This window comes from Nelusetta ayraudi, unplaced genomic scaffold (assembly GCF_046127955.1).
Source record: "Nelusetta ayraudi isolate G7.1 ecotype Tasmania unplaced genomic scaffold, CSIRO-AGI_Nayr_v1 ptg000084l, whole genome shotgun sequence".
Lineage (NCBI taxonomy): Eukaryota > Metazoa > Chordata > Actinopteri > Tetraodontiformes > Monacanthidae > Nelusetta > Nelusetta ayraudi.
The window spans coordinates 6433646-6448127 of NW_027466134.1; the positions used below are offsets into that span (position 1 = coordinate 6433646).

A 14482-nucleotide genomic window follows, 5' to 3' on the forward strand; every position below is an offset into this window, starting at 1 on the left:
TTTGTTTATGGTTTCCTCATTATCCCTCCTGTGTGCAGATGCTGCAGGATGCCCGGGCGTCTGAGGGCCAGGTGGTGGTTCTGGAGTGCCGGGTCCGCGGGGGTCCTCCGCTGCAGGTCAGATGGTTCCGACAGGGGGAGGAGATCCTGGACTCGCCCGACTTCCGCATCCTCCAGAAGAGTGAGTCAGTCTTTCCTTTGCGACTCTGCAATTCGCAACTGATATACGCTAAATAACCCAAATATCACTCTCTTCCCTTCCTGTTTTTTTTTTTTTTTTTTTTTTTGATACATGTGATATTTTCCCCCCAAAAAACCCCAGAGCCTCGATCTGCAGCAGAATCAGGTACGTTGCTTTCATTAAAACACCTGCAACAAAGTGTTGGCACGTTATTAGGTTTTGTTATTAGTTTATTACTCAGTTTGGTGACTGCATCTGGGGTGGTGCTCACTGTCTCATCACCTGACAGTCAGAGAGAGTCTATGGGGAAAGTCTGAGAAAACCCCACGAATCCACCGGGCACACACGTGCAAACACACACGTAAACACACTTCACCTGTGTCAGACGTCCCGCCTCCCTGCCGTGTGATTCAGGGGTCGTTTCAGGTGTGACTTGTAGGCAGTGACTCACTCAGACGTCTGTGAACACCTGTACGCCGCTGAAGCCTGCGCACATGTGCGTGTGTCTCTCACACTCTCTGGCTGTCTCTGCGACTGCCAGCGGTGACTCACCCGTCTGGCTGTCATGGCAGAACGTCAGCGGAAACCTGCTCACGGCCCGTCCGTCAAAAGTCTTTGTTTCGCTGTTAGCAAATCGAGCGCCAGCCCCGCTCCGCTGCGAACGCGCACTGAACGAAGCAACACAAAAATGCAAAGAACATTAAATGCAAAAACGATTCATATTTTGACATAAAAACAGATCTTTCTTGGATGCAGCCTACACATAAACATATGTGTGTGTTTGTTATGTTCTGTCCAGAGGAGATTTGCACCTTGGTGATAGCCGAGGCCTTCCCAGAGGACGGAGGTCTGTTCTGCTGCACCGCGTCAAACCCATACGGCTCCGTGAACTGCACGGCTCACCTGACCGTGACAGCAGGTTGGTATGACAAAGGCGATGGAAGGGAAAGGGGGGGGGGGCTCAAGATTCACATCCCAGCCACCCGTGCTCCTTCACAAATCAAAACTATTGGTCGAAAATTCCTCTCAATTTTTCCTAGCCACAGCTAACTTGCATTTGTAACTACGGACATAGCAAGCGATGACAAACCTCTCGACAATGTCACTCTCGCATTGAGCAAGACAAAAAACTATACCTTGCTACCGTCTGCCGCGCATTGCATAGCATGGTGCCGACTAGCACGCTAACAGTGTGTGATGCTGTCTAGCGTGCCGCCTGAGGCGACTAATAAACATTCGCAGTACGTCAAGTTTCGATGACAGATCTTTCTGGAGGGGAGGGGGAGGGGATCGTAGGGGAGGGTCGCTGTGTTTACGATCCGCCGCGTGTGACATGTTGAAATGAAATGTTATGAAATGACAACCTCGTGTTGCATGAAACTTGGGGTGGGGAGAGAGCTGCAAGATGATGAGCGGCTGGTTGTTAGCGCAGCACAACGTAAATATCTGTGTGTGTGTGTGTGTGTGTGTGTGTGTGTGTGTGTGTGTGTGTGCAGTAGAAGAGTCCCGACGTGGTGACACTTGCATAAGTCTGACTGGAAACCAGCTGCTGCTCATTTGATCAGCTCAGCTGCAGTTACTGTTGCTATCTGTGCGCCAGGAGCAGAGCTAAATATTTAGCACTTGCAACTTTTTTCTCTGCTTGGTTTGTGTTGGCAGCCAGCGACTCGTCCAGCAACGGCGTGTCAGCCGAGGACATGGCCGCCTTCCCCCCTCCTCCCCCGCCCACGGAAATCAGCCTGCTGGAGCTGCCGCCCAAGGCACCTCACCCGATCGCCGCTGCTGCTGCTGCTGCCGCTGCCGCTGCCACTGCTGCTGCTGCTGCTGCTGCTGCTGCCGCTGCTGCCGGTCAGGTGAAGGAGGTGGAGCTGTGGTCCCGGGACGAGCGACCCGTGGACAACGACACGCCCTCGCCGAGCAGCTCGCCCAAGGCCGCCACGCCGTCTCCACCACCTCCCCCTCCTCCTCCTCCTCCGCCCCCGCAGCAGCCTGACCCCAGGATGGATGTCAGCAGTCCAGCCCAGGTGGCACCGGACTACCTGCCAGCCCCAGGCCGGCTGACCCCGCCCCCCGGCAGAGAGGCCCCTCCCCTGCCCACCAAGCCCAAACCAAAGCTGTGAGTACCTGCTCTGAGTGTGTGTGTGTGGGCGAGACTCCCCCCTAAGGGCGGGGGGAGACAGAGTGGGAGGCCAAGTGCAGACGATAGTGTCTCAGTTTTCAGTGAAGGGTTGTCGGGTAAATTCCCCCTCGGAACAAAAGCCTTTTTTTCTTTTTTTTCTTTTTTTGCTGCCATCTTTCTGCTGGTGTCAGTGTGGCTCGGTGGGTTGCCAGGTCTGTCTGCCAGCCGCCACACGTCCCCCCGGCTCTAAACACATCCGTGCGGGCTTTTGTTTTTAATTTTTTCTTTTGGCTGGATGGTTCCAATTGTGTCTGTCTGACCTGGAAGCACATGGTGACCACCAACTACCTCCACCTCCCCCACAAAACAAAAAGATTTTGCCATTGAGCACCGGCCTCCTGTGAAGGGAGCAGGTAGGGTGTCACGGTGGGATTTAAATGGCTTCACTTTCAAATGGTGTTTTCTGATGTCTGCTGCCGAAGTCGGTGATGCATGTTGATATCTTGTTTGCGGCTGCACTTAATTTTTTTAATCCGATACTTTAAAAGTTCTAAAGGTCCAGATTTGAACGCGACTTGCCTATTCAAGCACTTTTTAACCTGGAATGTTTTGCTTGGTATGGACGTTTGCAAGTATTTACAGGAATATCTGAGCTGTGGTCGGTCCGATGATCAGGAAAATCTCGACTAAATGGATAAATGGATAAAGCTCTCAGGATCCCAAAAAAAAGACATAACAGTGTTCACAGTTACGATCCAATCCAGGCTTTGCGCATAATTGAGTTTCCGTGGCGCGTTTTTCATTTGCGTTTAGAAGAAAATTGCATTAGAGAATGTACGGGAAGAGCAGAAAAGTAAATAAAGTTTGAACGCTGGTTTGAGGTGGTTTTTGGAAAAAGGGGTAATATGCATAATGTTAGTTGCAAACAGGTTTGCAGAATAAACTGTGACTTAGCCCAACGTTCAGCCTATGTACCAGATCAGCTGCATTAGATTAGCAGGAGCAGCGTTCCTCACCTCACCGCCAGAGTCGGCTGACCTTCAGGTCGTAATCAGAACTGATAGTGGTCAGAAGATCCTGAACGCCTCACTTCATCTTCTGCCGCTTCCTGTCGCCACATATCGCGCGACCTGTGACCCAGAGACGCTTCACACAACCTCATTTTATTTATTTTTTTTGCACAAAATCTTGAATACTTGCGAGAGATAAACTGAACAGCCAGGTCCCACAGGGACATAGGACAGCTGACGGGTTCAGGGGGTTTTGTTTTCTGCTGCAGTGAGACGCTTGATCTGTGCATCGTGTCGTGTCGTCTGTTTCCCGGCGCATGCGGCGACTTGTTTTGACTCCCTGCTGACGGCGGCTCCACTGTTTGCATTGTGTATCTGTCCTCAGAAATGTTGTGACTTGTTAATTTTGTGCTTCCAGAGCTAAGGCTATAGAGGAGGAGACAGGAAGTGACAGGTAATTATCTGACTGCCAGGACCTTTTTGATTTTTTTTGTTTTTTTTTTTTTTTTTTTTTTCCAAATCTGAGTGGCGCCACATCCAGCTCAGCAACAGCAAGGAAACACAGAACAAAAACGTCTTATTATATATGAGTCCAAATCTGCACAAATGCCAACTTAATTCATAAAGACCTTTTCATTTTTTGCAAGTTGTCCACCAGAAGAACAACTGAAATCACTCGAACTCTCCTCTAACGTTGTGATACCTGATGTGGTATTTACGGCTTCCAGCAGCAGCTGCTGCCTCGCCAGCGTTTGTAGCTCTTCTACAGACGTAACCGTGTTCGCAAATCCAGGATAAATTGCTCCAAATCACTGGAACAACACTTTTTTTTCTGCGCAATAACACGGAGCTGATGAGACGGAGGAAGTTGGTGTGTGTGACTTGGCAGGCCCGACGGGCTGCAGGAGAGCCGAGCTGTGAAAACAGACCAGACTGTTTCTGTTTCAGGGCCGCAGGAAGGCGCAGCGGGCTCAGACGCTATTTGGATTCTGATGCCTGGTTTTGTCAGACTTGAGAATAAGAATCAAAGGAAATTATTCAGGGGAGAGGCTCGGATTGGCCACTTGGACCTGGACCAGGCCTCAGGATAGAGTGAGGGAGAGAGAGAGAGAGAGAGAGAGGTTTCAGAGCTGGTTGCAAACTGCAGGACGTTCTTATTTTCCAAACTTATAAAGTTGAAGTAACACTACGCAATTTTCTCACCTTAAAACGAGATCTTTGTGATTATTTTTACGATTTCACCGAAGTGGAGAGTGGCGCCACTGCTGCTGGTACAGCTCCCCTGTGCTGTAAAAACAAGATCAGATTGCGGCGCCCAGACTAGCATGTCATGAACAGGCTGAACATAATTGCAACATGTACTGCATTACATGTCGCACGGAATAACACAGTACAGCATCTCGCTGTGAGTCAAGGAGGCTCACCGTGATCGGTCCAGGTCCTGCAGGGCTCTTTGTGAGCGCTGACGATGACGAGGCGTCGCTGCAGCTTTTCCAGTCTCCATGAAGGAACATGCGACGCTGCTGCACAGTTGTGGTCCGCCGCATAGCTTCGTCACTGAGCCAGGAAAACGTTGACGTCACAAACCTCCTCCTGCATGCAAAATCATGTGACAAATGCAAAGATGGGTCAAATGCAGAGGACCAATTTTGCATCCTTCGGGATGTGACAATCACTGGGACTTTAACTTGAAGTCTGATCTTTTTTCTTCTCCAGCTACGAGCGCATTTGCACATCCTAGCAACCTAAAATGTGCAATGTTTGGATGCATAAAACGGTCAATTTCACCGATGTTGGTGGCAAAGTTAGAGGGTCAAAGCGTGGAAGTTTGGAAAACAAAATCAACCTCGATCACTAAAGAATAAAATAAAAGCGTCGACTCATTTGGGTTCACACATTCTAATTCTGTGGGAAAATACTCAGCAAGCACTATCAGCAGTTGTTAGTAAGCTTATTTTTTTTTTCTAGCATGCCAAGTTAAAAAAAAAATCAACAAAAAACTCCATTATTTAACCACATTTACAAGTATTCCATCAGAACACACTCCCACCAAAAGCTAAAACAACACTGCACCAAAATATTTTTTAATTTCCAAATGTGTCGGTCACCAAACACAGCAGTGCGTCCTTCTTGATAAACACTTAACGGTTTAAAGATGAGGTGGAGTGGCGACATTTTAATCCACGTCCCCTGGATTTCTGCTGCTGCTGCTGCTGCTGCTGGGATGAAAAGATTCCTGCAGCAGCTCCAAACCTCTCAAACCCCAGAGAGGCTGCAGCCAAGGCAACAGCCTGCAAACACCAGGCAACACACAAAAAAACAAAAGCAGCCGTGGACATCACAGTGTCACACACGCACACACACACACACACACACACACACACACACACACACACACACGCACTGAGACGCAGCTCTTGTCATGAAGTCGCGACCCAAATCTATCAATCTATCTATCTATCTATCTATCTATCTATCTATCTATCATGTCTTGTAAATACATTATTGAAAGTATCGAATTGAATTGTATGTCCTGCAAAATAAATGACCAACATTTTCTCTATAAATATATATATTTTAAAATTCCTTTATCAAAAAAAAAGAAAAAAAAAGAAAACTGCCCACAAAGCCATGACCCAATCAAAACAGCTCCACGACCCACTGAGCTGAGCTGAACTGAACTGAACTGAGCTGTACTGAGCTGAGCTGAACAGGGCTGAACTGAGCTGAACTGAGCTGAACTGAGCTGGGCTGAGCTGAACTGGGCTAAACTTAACCGAGCTGAGCTGAACTGAGCTGAACTGGGCTGAACTGAGCTCAGCTGAATTTAACTGAGCTGAGCTGAACTGGGCTTAACTGAGCTGAGCTGAGTTCAACTCAACTAAACTGGGCTGAGCTGAGCTGAACTGAAGTGGGCTGAGCTGAACTGGGCTGAGCTTAACTGAGCTTAACTGAGCTAAGATGAGCTGAACTGGACTGAGCTGAGCTGAACTGAAGTGGGCTGAGCTGAAGTGGGCTGAGCTTAGCTGAACTGGACTGAGCTTAGCTGAACTGAAGTGGGCTGAGTTAAACTGAGCTGAACTGAACTGAAGTGGGCTGAGCTTAACTGAGCTGAGCTGAGCTGAACTGGGCTGAACTGAGCTGAACTGAGCTGAACTGAGCTGAGTTAAACTGAGCTGGGCTGAACTGAAATGGACTGAGCTGAGCTGAACTGAAGTGGGCTGAGTTGAACTGAGCTGAACTGAACTGAGCTGAGCTGAGCGCCGCGGCTGCCTGGCTTCATCCCGTGACTCACAGCTTCCCCTCTCAGTGCGGCGTGTTGTGTTTACTGGGCGCAGGAGCCGTGAACTCTCTAATGAAGTATTAACGGCCGCTCTTCTCGCCGAGGCGTCGCTTGTGGTTGGAGAAGCTTTGAAACTCCTGCAGGCTGCACGCTGAGGAGTTTCAGCTGGTTGTTAGTTTATAACACTGAGCATCGGGTGCGAATGAAATGTCAGGACGTGTTTGCTTGTTTTTCTCTTTTGTAAAAAGTTTTTGTTCATTGAAGAACAGGCAGAAAGAGAAAGCGAGTCGCCTGCCAGACAAAGAGTCTTGTGCAAGCGGTGAGGAGGAAGGAGGGAGAGAAGAGGGGGCGGAATAAAGAGTCAAAAATGAAGTCAGTGGAGACACCAGAGTGCAGGAGAAGCAGATAATTTCACATCAGAGCCGGAGAGGGGCAGTCCTTAAAAGGACATGGGAGACTCAGGATTGGCCGGGACGCCGGAGAGACGGAGCGTCTGATTGGACGGACGGGTCTGGAATGACCTGCATGGAACGGAGAAGCTTCCCAAATATGGAAGTGAGTTGTGGGAGCTGACCTTCACAACACAGACTGGCGGCCGGGCCGGAGTAGAAAGAGGGGCGAGCAGAGGAGCGAGGCACCGCAGGGGTGTGTGTGTGACTGCGAGTTGACAGCATGGAAAGTAACAAGCCGCTGTGATCGGCTCAGCGGGAGCAGGACGAGTTTCCTGGGAGAAGAAGAAGAAGAGGAAGAACCTCCCGGAATGTTGGAGACGCTCCGAGGTCCCACATTGTGTCATCAGCAATCTGCCTCAGCAGAGATGAAAGAAAATCCGTCTTGGACTCCCGCTGCCTCTTCCACCTGAGGCACGCTGTTGTGGAAATCAGCCTTTTGTGATGTCACAAAGGGAACTGATGCGGCGCCCTGGTCAATGGCTATTTGTACATCAATAATATCGATGGCCTCTTTCCCGTCCATGAACCCCCACATTATAGAGGCAATGCATTGAAAAGTTCAGTTCTGGAATGGACCCTTTGCGATGTCACGAGGGGCTACCTCACTGATACAGGTCCCAGGTGTTGGCTGAGGCTTTTCCGAGACCGCACTGTTTTCCATTGAAACTTGCACATGCAAGAGGTCCAACAAAGCATCAGTTTTAGCAGGAAGCTAAAAAAATAAACCACAAAGCATTTGAAGTCAATGAGTGTGATGCTGAATCCATCTGTGTGTTGTTTATCTCAAACACAAAGCAACACACTCATATCCTACTTGTCTTGTACATTCTAATGAGTGTGTGTGTGTGTGTCGATGTATACACACACTCACACTGTGACTCGCCTGCGAGTGTCGGCGACTCACCTCGCTGACTCGCACGTCAGCAAGGCAGGAAAACCCTCCACTCTCATTGGCCGTATGAACTTTCCCCCCCAGCACAGACACACACACACACACACACACACACACACACACACACACACACACACACACACAGCTACACAGAGCTGCGGCCCCTGGACTCCTGACTCTTTCCGCCTTCCATCACAACAAGTTCGTGTGAGTCATCAGCTGCCAGGAAAACGCACAGCGCCTCTAAAAATAGAGGCATTACACATAAAAATAGAAGAAAAAGAAAGAAAGTACAAAATCATCTCACAAAAACGAGAACAATTATTTATCTTGCAGGAAAGAGGTTTCAGTGAAGGAAAGCAGATCTGCGTGGGCGGACAGCAGCACTGAGCAACGCAGCGACGGCCTCCATCACTCAAAAGACTCCATATAAAACTATTTTGTTACACATTTGACTCGTGTTTAGATCGACTCTGCACAGAGAGCAGATTTTATTTCAAGACGGCCGATTGTTCCGAGCGTCGCCGCACAGCAGACTTTGTTTATTCTGCGTCACCTGAAACTGTGAGAAGTGTTCAAGCGAGTAATTTGTCAAGTCAATAATACTCTGTTGTCTTCACGTCCTTTCAGGACTTTAGGAAAACAATCTAAAGTCTAACGATAAAGAAGCGAAAAGATGAAGAGAAACCGATACACCGTTGCTGTCACTGGCATCGGCATTAATCATCCGACACAATATCGCGTGAAAGGGTGTAATGGACCTGTTGGTCCAACAAGCATCATCACTTTTCTTTTATCTGCGTACGTCCCTGTCACCTATCACCGTAACTCTAAACCTACCCAGGATGTTTATAAGCAGCAACTTATCCCACTCTGTAGGTTAGAGAAAGCACATTTGTGCAATGAAACAAACGGCAGTGACAGAGTTGACGATGTCAAAATGACAAAAGACAGCGAGCAAAAGGCCATTGGCCAAACTGACCCCTCCTGACGCTACCAGAAGCTTTATGTGCTAAAACAGTGTCTGAGTTTAATTTAAAGGGGAACAAAACAACACAGCAAATCCCAACACTGAGCCTCCTCTCACTTCTAATGTCACTTCTAATCCGTCCTGACTGAAGAACAGTGACAAGCCCAGAATGTTCATTCAGAGTCCTTGTCTACTCGGAGCTGAGGACGCACAGCGAGCCAGAAAACAACGACAATCAGCGTTGAAGGCGTATCGCGAATTGCCTCTTTAAAAGCAGCAATTAACGTATTGAGGTGAAGCCTTTTGCAGGATTTCACCTTTAACCTTCACCTTTCTACGTTATCTTTAACCGACAGCCTTTGTGAGATTCTATGTGAGAAAATACTGAAAGGAAAGCCTTAAAAGAAATCAATCGAAAACGTTGATGAATACTAAACCAAATTACAATGGTCCTGTACGCTGCATGACATTCAAACTCAACCTACACACGCAGGAGGGAAAAGAAAAGAAAAGAAAAGATGACGCTAACAAGCTGGCGAAGCAGGTCTGTTACACACTTTGGCGTGACGCACAATTGTTGTTTATTTGTTAGTCTGGTTTCCGTTTAGCGGAGCTTTTACTGTGAAAGGGTCCATCCAGTCTGAGGAGCTTTTTAAGTGAGAGGGAGGAGCTCTGAGACAGACTGACTCACGCAGACGGAGAGAGGGAGAGAGGGAGGGAGGGAGGGAAGGGGTGAGGGAGGGAGGAGAGAGAGAGAGAGAGAGCGAGAGAGAGAGAGAGAGAGCGAGTGCGTCCGTCACTGTCTGGCCGCTCACTGCTCTATAAATGCTGCTCGTACCTGGCGGGGCAGCAGTGCAGCACAGCTCGGCTCTCCTGCAGGGGATTTTTATCAGAGCGACGACACCACAGGCAGCAGCACCGACAGCCCTCAAGGTAAAACTACAAACACAACCAACTTTTTGTTGCCTTGACTCACCACTTATTCAGCTGGAACATAATGGAGATGCTTTTCCTTTTTTGAAGTTGTTGCTTTAACTTTTGAAACTGTGAGGAAACTTCTTTCTTTCAAACTGTGCCGGCTTTGTAAAGTTATTTCAAAAGCGCCTGGCGACTGAGGTATTTTCTCCTATTCTGTTTCTTTTGTAGTATGGTAATGCTTAACTCATGTGTGTTGCTGTCGGAACCTTGAGTGTGACAGCCGTTCATTCTGTGGAGGCTCTGGGGAAGAGGAGGAGGAAGAGGAGGAGGAGGAGGAAGAGGAGGAGGAGAGCAACATCACTGAGGCTTTTCCTAAAGTTGCAGCTTTTCTTTCCAGCCGTCTCCACCGGCGTTTATGCGGCCGGCTCCGTTTGTTTGCGGAGCTCCTGGGCCGGAGTCGGATGGATTAGCCGACACAATAAAGCCTGTTTGGCTGGAGAGCTGCTGTCTCCCTCGGCTCCCTCCTGCCTCTTCCTCTCACCCTCCTCCTCCTCCTCCCTCTGCTAATCCCATTTGATGCCGATGTCTTTCCCACTCCGATCCCGAGAAGAATGTCTTTGGCATTCCTGCTGCAGAGGAGGGGGGGGCGGTGGTGGGGACGGGGGCGGGGGGGATAAAAAGTCTAACTTGTAGAGAGAAAGCAGAGGAGAGGAGGGGGACGAGGAGGAGGAGGAGGAGGGGGAGGAGGAGAGGGATGGAGACCTCGGAGACTCGTCGGAGTCACCCTCCTCACCTCCGCCTGGATATGAAACATGAGCTCAGATGGAGAGAAAAGAAAGAGGGAAATAATAAGACGGCAGAGGTGGGGGGGAAAGGAAAGTAGGGCAGCGGGGAGAAAAAGTGGGTGAGCGGAGCAGCCGCCGGGCCGTCGGCGTGGCTGCGTTCTGGGGGGAAGAAAAAGAAAAAACAACAAAAAAAGAAAAAGTCTGTGTGTGTGTGTGTGTGTGTGTGTGTGTGTGTGTGTGTGTGTGTGTGTGTGCACGCTGCTCCGGTTTAAAGAGGAGGGGACGGGTGGAGGTGGGGAGAAAGGAAAACAGTCTGGTTCTGTTTTATGTGGTGTGTGTGCAATTAGAGCAGGAGAATGGGGTGTGTTGGGGGGGGGGGGGGGGGTAGAGGGGGTGAAGAGCCGAGGCGGCGGTTGAGAAATAAGTGACAAACAGCAGAACAAAGACGGAGACGGTGAGGCCGAGACGTTCCTCAGCAGCACTCTGCTGTTTTTACAAGGTCGCCTCTCAACTCCCGCACCTTCGCACGAACGAACCCATCGGAGGTTTTTTTTTTTTTTTCTTCCTCTTCTTTCAATCAGACCAACACTGTGATTCACTGTTGTGATGACGCAATGTTCACGAGGGCTGGATCGCCCAGATTATCAGCTCTGACCTCCAGCTCATCCATCTTGACAGAACTCCAATAGAAAGAACTTTTTTTTTTTTTCGGTCAGTCTTTAAATTTCTGTAATTTCTTTTTCTTTTGGCAGCTGCTTGGAAGAAGCACGGTGGGCAAAGAGCAAGAAGCTAGCTGTAAACAACGGCTGTTGCTAACAAGATTAGCGCTGATGCTGCAGTGGCAGAAGTTAAAAGAGCATAAAAATGACTTTCTCTCTCTCTCTCTCAACTTTTTTTTCGCTGGACTGCTTTCACTCTGAACCGGCTTTGGGAAGAATTGCTAGCTGTGTAGCATAGCCGCCTAGCCAGGGACGGTGGCTGAAAGTCACACGGTCATAAATTTCAGTTTCGCCTTCTAAGTTTTGGCCTCCCCTCCCCAAACGCTGTTTACCAGATGGATGCGTGCGATCTAGGAGAAGTTGCATCTGATATCGTTTCTGCGCCGGTGGTCCAGCTGCAGCGCTGAGAGCGACCTCAGGTGGGCTTTCCCACCCCACACAGCACCGTAGGTGTGCTGACAGAGTCGAGGGTCTCCTCCAGCGGGCGAGGTCAGCGCCGGGCCGAGAGCTTTTGGCTAATCTCACTCCTCCGTGTTTGTAAACACCTTTGGACTGTTCAGGAGAACAGGCACGTCCTCAGTTCCCATCCCCTGTGTTGTTGTTTACAGAAGGAAATCCCTCATTACAGCCAAAGTACACTCAGTTACTTCCTGTTTCCCTCCTGCCGCCCCCCCACCCCCCGCAACAGCGTGACTCGGCTGGCCGAGGGAGGCGAAGCGTCCGTGAGCTCCGTCCCTCCGTGGTGCAGCCGCGGAGCCGAGCTCACGGACGCAGTGCTGAGGTCCCGGTGGTCTATTGAAGCAAGATGCTGCCGCCGAAGACCCCCTGCGCCTGGCACGGCTCGCCGTTCAGCCGGCCGACGCACCGCAGGGCCGTAAAGCGCTCTTTAAATTGAGTTACAGTCGAGCTGTTCCTCATCAGTTTATTGAGCTTTCCAACAAACTAACTTCTTCCAGACAGGATCTCTTTCTTGCCTTTTCCCGTCCGTCCCCCCCTTCACCCTTTTTTTTTTTAAAGGTCCCATATTCTGCCAATTTTTTCGACTTGAGTGACTTCGGTGCGGCAGCTTTGCACGGCGAGCAAATTTAGCCCTCTGTTTAACAGCCTCCAGTTAAGACAATAAATGTTTGTTGGCTCCTCCATGTGTTAAAAACAAAAACTTTCGTTAGTGTCAGTAACCCAGGAGAAGAATCAGTGAGGCATCTGTTGGGGTGGGGTGCACTGTGATGTCACAAAGGGATAATTTTAAAAAGCAGACATTTTATAAAATATATGGATAAAACAAAACAGGCTATAGACACATATTGTTCCCAGAAATCACTGAGAAAGCTAAGTTAGCGTAGCATGTGGCCTTTGAAAGGGATTTACAGACCACGGAAAGTATTTTTTTCCAGGATCAAGTAAAAGGGAAGCTTTGCCTGTTACTGCTTTGAAGTTTTACGGAACTAAAATAAGAGCGCAACAGGAAAAAAAAAAAAAAGAAAAAAGAGTCGGAGATTAAAAACAGTGTTGCGGAGGGACGGACAGGAGCTGCAGCGTTTGTTTCGGCCAGTTGGCTCCGTCCGACCTGCAACGGCGAACAACGCAGAGGCGCTGGCATGGCCACAGAGGAACACTTCCCTCCTCCGAGTTCAGCCAGAGTCAAAGAGACCGACCGGCCAACACGCAGGCTGCTGCTCCGACTCCAGACATTTTTAGATTCCTTTTAATGGTTCGCACAGAGCGGCAGGTCCGGTTTTACGGCCCAGTGCAATTGGGACGAAGAGGCAGGTCGCGGCGAGGGAGTGCTAAGGAGGGCCAGAGGGGGGCGCTGCGGGGTCACCAAGGTCCTTTTCTTTGAGTGGGCTGTAAAACAGTGAGATACTGTGGCGTTTCGCCGAGTTGACCTTTCGACGTACAGTTTAACGTTCACAGCAAAGGGCAGATGGCAATCGGCGGCGCTGGAACTCGGTTCCACTCCGTTGGCGCTCAAGCGTGCGTCAAAACGCACATTGCCGTTTTTTATTTGAACTCAGCCATAAAGTATCTCGGAGCGTCACGCGGCCCAACAGAGCAGCCGGCACTCCGCCTTGGCAGGAAAAACGAAGCGTGCGTCTGGAGCTCTTTAAAAGTCTCGTGTCACTTCCAGCTGGATAACGCACAGCTGCCACACGCCGCTAACCGCAGGTCCCATTATCAGCGGGGCCTCCTCCCGTGCGGCGGCCGCGGAACGAGCTTCAGAGGGACGAAGCTGGTGAGGAAATGAAGTGCGTTTCCTCTCTGCTGGAGGAGCCGGGCAGGGTGCTTCTGCTGCCCTCGACGCTCCGAGAACACGGCCAAAAAAGGAAATCAAAACGGCTGCCGAGCCTCGCGGGCTGCCAAACTATTCCTGTGAAAGCGCCGTTTCAGCCAGCGGAGGCCCTCGGCAGCGGCGGCGGCAGCAGAGGAGCCGTTGGAGAATGCAAAGGGAGGGAAAAAAAATGTATACAGACGGAGGGGAGGATTCCCTGAGTCCGCGTCTGGTGGTCACAAGCTTCAGGCTGCTGAAGCGTTTTGAGGCTTTTTGTGGTGTCATCCTCCTTTAAGGGCTGCCACTGTTTTCTTTTTTGTCGCTTTTTGGTGGTTTCTTTGACGGCAAACACAACATCATGAAATGTACCGCCGCTGGTTTTTTTTTTTCCAAAAGCGTACGCGAGGGGCGGATTCCACCGCATGAAAAATCGTCTTCGCTGATTGTTCAACATCTGGAAGCACTTTAGGTCACCGGTGGGGGATGCGATGCACCAGTACTGCGTATTGCCAACGGGCCGGCGTATGACAGCGGAGCCGCTCGGCGACACATCGAGATGATCACGTAGCGGCGGTTGTGGAGGGGAGAGTTTTAAAACTCCACGGGGGCGTTTATCGGCCGCTGACGGAGCGGCCGATAAACACCTCCCACTTCCCGCGGTGACAGTCGGGGAAGGGTGGGTGACAGTTCTTCATCTGGCCACCGGGGGCAAACTCTGTCTTTGTAACACTCCTGCAGAGGTTTCCTTCCCAGAGCTCACACCCTATTGGTCCACGCTTACAGACAAAAAGGGGGGGGTGGGAGGACATCTGAAACTGCTTTACGTCTTTAATAAGTAACACAATTCGCCGCGTTCCACTCGGAAGTCCCGACACTGTGATTGGC

General features: G+C 50.0%; 2 protein-coding genes across 8 annotated transcripts in view; one reads left to right on the forward strand and one right to left on the reverse strand.

The window, feature by feature from the left end:
• palld (palladin, cytoskeletal associated protein) overlaps positions 1-14482 on the forward strand; it is a 53864-nt gene that overhangs the window by 25503 nt on the left and 13879 nt on the right. For 5 of the 7 annotated variants that reach the window (XM_076045672.1, XM_076045673.1, XM_076045674.1 and 2 more), the window contains 5 exons: positions 39-180; positions 322-345; positions 980-1099; positions 1840-2296; positions 3728-3763. In XM_076045672.1, coding sequence (XP_075901787.1) covers positions 39-180; positions 322-345; positions 980-1099; positions 1840-2296; positions 3728-3763 — 779 coding nt within the window. The remainder of the gene's footprint in view (positions 1-38; positions 181-321; positions 346-979; positions 1100-1839; positions 2297-3727; positions 3764-14482) is intronic. The other 2 variants (XM_076045675.1, XM_076045678.1) reach the window with 1 other exon arrangement.
• cbr4 (carbonyl reductase 4) overlaps positions 4030-14482 on the reverse strand; it is a 28908-nt gene continuing 18455 nt past the window's right edge. The window contains exon 7 of the transcript XR_012928957.1: positions 4030-4043. The gene's annotated coding sequence lies outside the window, so the exon portion shown is untranslated. The remainder of the gene's footprint in view (positions 4044-14482) is intronic.